Here is a 5,456-nt window from a genome sequence, read left to right as displayed (position 1 = left end):
ATCTGCCCCACGACAGCAAGTGCTTACGACTCGTTTGCTGGTTTACAGTAGGTATATATATAACGGTTGCTCACGCTTTGGTCTCCCCAATCTCGTGATTAGCCCTCATGTTTTTGCTGAACGTGGTGCTATCGTTCAGTTGTGCGAAGCCTGATTCATTTTCTTCATGCTGGAGACCAACTTGACCGCACGTTTTCAAATCGATCCCATGATGTAGGTACTACCAGATCTACTTACGATAAACAGCGAAAAGCAACCCAACATGTGTGGATCACAAGGTAGAGATTTTATCGAGCTTGGTGCTGTCTCTGGGGCAATGGAAAACAGTAGATCTTGAACATGGGTTCAGTTTATGCTTGTCTAAGTAATCCGTGTCACGCTACTGTACATGTACGATTCTCCGCTGCTGCAGCGTTCTCATTCCTGGTTTTACCGCCAACAGCCCAAGTCAAGCTACTCACAGCTCAAATATGAAGGTCATCTCCACCCTCGTGTACGCGTCCGTTCTGGTCGGCTCTGTGTCTGCCATCCTCGGCGGCCAGAAGGTCCCGCAGGGCGTTAAAACGTATACGACGGGTCTCCGCACCACCGTCGACCCCAAGTCTGCGGACGACTTCAGCTTCTGCGGCGGCGCTCTGATCTCGCCCACCCACGTGCTCACGACTGCTTCGTGCACCAAGGCGTCCTCCGCCAACTTCGTGTCGGTGGGCGCGCACTACATCAACGGCGGCGAGGACGGCGACGAGATCAAGGTCATCAAGGCGGATCCCCACCCGAACTTCAACAAGGACACGCTGGCCTACGACTTCGCCGTGCTGACGCTGGCCAAGGCCAGCAAGTACAAACCCGTGAATCTTCCGAGTGCCGCGGACGTTCAGAAGGGCATGTGGGGCACGGTCATGGGCTGGGGCCTCACTTCCGTCAATGGCATGGGCGCTGAGGAGCTGCAGGCCCTGAGCCAGCAAGTGTGGAGCAACGAGGACTGCAGCACAAAGACCAAGTTAACTATCGGTGAGTCGCAGTTTTGCGCTGGCGGCGCTCAGGGCAAATCTCCGTGCCAGGGCGACACTGGTGGTCCGTTCATCAAGGAGAACACGGGCCAGACCGACGCCGACGACGTTCTCATCGGCCTGGTGAGCGGCGGCAGCGGCTGCGGCGTGAAGGACTCTCCCGCCATCTACTCGCGCGTGTCGGCGGCACTTCCGTTCATCAACGATGTCATGAAGGCCAAGTAAGCAGCAGTTTTGTCTTGAGCTGAGTTGGCATTGCCATGAAGTAGTAGTTCATCCAGATACGTCTTCGCAGTTTTTTTTTGATTTGATATACGACTGCGGCGGCAGATACTTCTTCTAGTTTTTGGTGAGGTACATTACAGTCATTTAGTGATGGCGGCAGATACTTCGCGACCAGACGTAATACTACATAGTACATATTCAATCGAAGTTTCGATTCGAACCGCTCTTGATTCTCCTAAATGTGTGCGAGATTGCACGAAGCTCAACATACCACGACTGTTCTAACAACGCTCATTGGAATTTTGTAACACTGTCGTAGTAGGAACAAAATGGAAATCGTGCACTATCCACGCCATGGCTCGTTTCAACGCATCCGTGAAAAAAGTTTCAGTTTTGGGAGCACCGCTTTGTTCTGCGGTTCCCAGAGCTCCAGCCAGACCCACACGCTGCAGCTCGTATGAACGACTCCCATTTGGGTACGATGTGCGCCCCAACACATGATGGTCGATCACATTCCCGGCTTGATGTCGGAATCATCATCAGCAGGAAGTTTCACAGGCGGGAATCTACTTGGTTTCTCCAGCTTAAGTAGGGCGAAATCGTACGCACCAGTGGTGGTGTTGTAGCCTGTGTGGTTCCAAGCTGACACGATCTTGAATTGCTCGCCGTCAAGTGTATCATTGAGGTAGTGTGCCCCCACTGATGCAAAGTTGTAAGTAGGGTTGCCGTTGGTGCATGCCGCTGTAGTGAGGCATACATCGGAGCGACTAGCGCTCCACCGGAAAACTGTCGCCTTCAAGAGTGTTGCGGACACCGGCTGTGTATATTTTTTGCCACTTGGAACCACGCTGCCATCAAGGAGAGTACAGCTCTGCATGCACTTCTCCACACGCAGCATAGACAACTGCAATCAGCCCAACAACGGACGGGAAAGTCTTCATGACCTCAGAAGCAGTTGGATCTAGTGTCGATCAGGTTGTGAAATGAGAAGTGGATAAAAGCAAAGTACGGGGGGGGGGGGGTACAGTAGCTCGTGCAGTTTACACACCAATCTGGCAGAAATACAGTAGTGATCAATTGTTGACCAGTGTGGAAAGTTTACATGGTAATAATTACCGTCAATTACCGTAATATGCTGCAAGTAATCCGTAATGATTAATTACATTTGTGCGCTGTCAGCTTCGTAGTAGAAGCGCTTTAAAGAAGATTTCATTATCTCTATTAACGGTGCACTCTTTGCAGTCCTCCATCAGCCTACCTTGCTCCGCCGTTTGTGGTGTCATATTTTCGCTCCGTGCTACTGCTTTCAAATGGCGGGTCCCTGTCACTCTCAGCTCGATACGGCTTTGCTTCGCCTACGTCGATTCTCCTTCAAAGTTTAGCGTGCTGCGCTGAATCCATTGCGTTGTACCACAGTGCGCGCTGCTGCCTCCGTGCACCAATCGCAAATCAACTTCGATACCGCTTGAAGCTTATTATGATTATCATGATACCTTGGTTTTTGCGATGCGTGTTGCCGTCTAGGTATTACTTGCTAACATTTGTGAGGGCATGGTACGTAATTCCAGCACTCTTACATTTGAAATAACTTAGAGCAGGCTTAATGCTTATGTTTGTGAGGGCATCGTGCGTATATTTCACGAATGCCGACGGTATTATAGATGATAGCGTATTATTACTAAGACCGAACTGACACACCTTTAGCAAGCTTGGTGGTGCTTCAGAATAGACGGTATCCATAGCAAACTTTAAACGCTTTTCTAGCTCCAATCGATCTTCTTCAGAGCTGGTTACTGGGCTAAAAAATGGGGGTAATGTAGCAAAGTTTGGTGAATCAAAGGGCAGACCAGACACATAGCGCCGAACAATCATATCACCAGCAGCCTCAAATCTCACATACTTGTCCTGGACCCCAGGAAGAGTCCAGCCAGCGCGAAGACATATTGACGCAGAGGATGGACCTGATGTTGAGCAACTGCTAGCGTATGTAGAAGCTCCTTTCCTCGCCGAATGAGTACCAAAATCCTTCACTGTCATCCCTAACTTTGATAGCACATTTTGCAATACGTCTTCACTTAGCACGCGTTTCAGTAACTTGAAAAATCGACTGTATTGATTTCCACCCTTGAATAATTTTCCATCGCTGGCGAAGCCCAGAACAGCAAAATAAATCCCCAAGCCCAAAATCGGACAAATCTCTGGCATCGTCGGATTGGCGTAAATATGGCGAGGATCCCGAGGACGACTACTTGGTCGTTCTTCACGTGTGCAAATTTTATGGTAACGGCATCTTCTTGCCACGAAACATGTGCATGTCGAATGGTTGCTGCATTCTTAGCGCGGCACATTAAATTCCAACAAATAAGTAAAAAGGAGTGACCAAAAACATCTTTCTTCTTGGTTGAGCGCAGCATAGCTTTGGCAATCTCTTTGTACATCGAAAATGAGAACGGCTCCTTACCCTCAGTAAGTCGCTCGTTGTTTCGCTGTGCAGTGCGGGCAACAGTGTGATGAAGTCCCTTGAAAAATCGTTTCATTTGGCGGTCAAAATCATGAGGACGTGAGTGCTCAGTCGTAGCGTACAGATACACTAAAGCCGAACGAACATTACCAAACGTGGACTTCCCTCCTATACCGCGCTGCTCCATCGAGGTTAAATAGCGCATGCAATCCTTAGTCGTTAGCACCTGCAGGTCCATGGGGCTCTCCGAAGGTTCACGTGTGAACCATTGAGATATGCTGTCATCATTGACGGACTCCAGTGCGAGAAATTGCCTTGTAAACAGGACTTCACGGTGATCACGATCTGTGTTGGCATATAACCACCCCACAAGCTGTATCAATGCACGACAATACACGTATTTGGTGGACGCTGCGGTGGTGTTGCCGAGTACTTCATCAACTCGAGCGTCCAGGGCCTCCATGATGCTGTTGTGCGACTGTTCACTAGATTTGAAGTATCAAAATATTTTCTAAAATAGACTGCGTGCACTTTGCACGACGAAATCCATTTATCTATACATTTGAAACGAAGTACTTAACGCTTACCCCCCCCAACCCGATGCCTTTTGGTTGCACCCATTAACCGAATCCCTAGACACGATAATTTTTATCCCAAGGATGGACTTCTATAGTGAAATCAACATATTTGGTAACATGTCCTTTTCAAAGTCGGTACGTCACTCGACCCCTAGCTCTTCCTCAGCTTCCTTACCGTGTATATCGGCTACAACGTGTCTCCTTGATAAAGGATAATACATGATAACACGTACTAGTACATCGTGTCTTTTGGTGATAGGGAACGAGCACTGTCTAGCCAAAGACGGAGCAATCGATGAGTATTCAGCGCACAGAGTTGTTGAAGTAACGGAAGATGGCCATGTGCAAGCACGACAAGATAATGTAGTATATTATCATCGAGTCAATTACAGCTACGTGGACCGTGTACGAGTCATCAATGACGAGTGTACTTTGAAGCCGCTTCGGGGGAGCGACACTTGCCGAATCGTCGCTCGACTAGCCAACCGAATCGCAGTTACCACCGAGGCGGCCTTCAGATTACATGCCGCACAGTAAAACGCTGTCTCCCCTTCACGCGCTTCACTCGCGCCCTTCAACACAAATCAAACTTTGCACACTCGTTGTCTGCGCTTCCGCATTTCCTCGCTGCTGCCCTTACTCCACTCGTCAGTATGTACAATGTTGGAGGCCGTGATGCAGCAGCTGGTCCCCAGTCGCCCGGTTGGAACTGACAGAGCTCCAGGTGTAGCTGCTTTAGAAAGTTGACGAGATACCTTGCTCTTACCATCGGTGATGCGGCGTGCGTTGTAACTGATGAAGGCATTGCTAATTTGCATGCCAATTAGACCGAGAAACAACGACTTGTAGTACTTTTTTAAGCATGTGGTCAGCTGAAGCGAATACTTGTTGTATAATACAAGTTGGTCGCTTAGCGCAAAGTTGTATATACACGATTAGAGAACTTGTCGCCGTAGGCGTAGTTAATCGCGGACATCAACACCGCCCATGAAAGTCTGGTAGTCCTTCTTGAATCATGGACATACTAATTCAGCTTGTTCTCCGGAAGCTGGATCACGACGTACAATACGATCCTGCGTAGCGCTGCCTCCTGTTGCGAACACGAAGACCCCTTGGTTACCCCACCAGCGAGTGAATTGAGCGCGAATGACTATAAGAAGACCAATAAAGATGCACAGATTT

The 5,456-nt window shown here is 49.0% G+C and overlaps 1 protein-coding gene across 1 annotated transcript; it reads left to right on the top strand.

The window, feature by feature from the left end:
- Positions 1-470: 470 nt before the first annotated feature.
- Positions 471-1,235, top strand: IUM83_03760 (serine protease trypsin-like protein; the record flags this gene model as incomplete). The annotated part of the gene is made up of 1 exon (XM_067927789.1): positions 471-1,235. The coding sequence occupies one exon, from the start codon at positions 471-473 to the stop codon at positions 1,233-1,235; it is 765 nt and encodes a 254-aa protein (XP_067795150.1).
- Between the last annotated feature and the right edge of the window lie 4,221 nt (positions 1,236-5,456).

This window comes from Phytophthora cinnamomi, assembly GCF_018691715.1.
Source record: "Phytophthora cinnamomi strain GKB4 chromosome Unknown Contig21, whole genome shotgun sequence".
Lineage (NCBI taxonomy): Eukaryota > Oomycota > Peronosporomycetes > Peronosporales > Peronosporaceae > Phytophthora > Phytophthora cinnamomi.
This window is presented reverse-complemented; position numbering and strand designations above follow the sequence as displayed.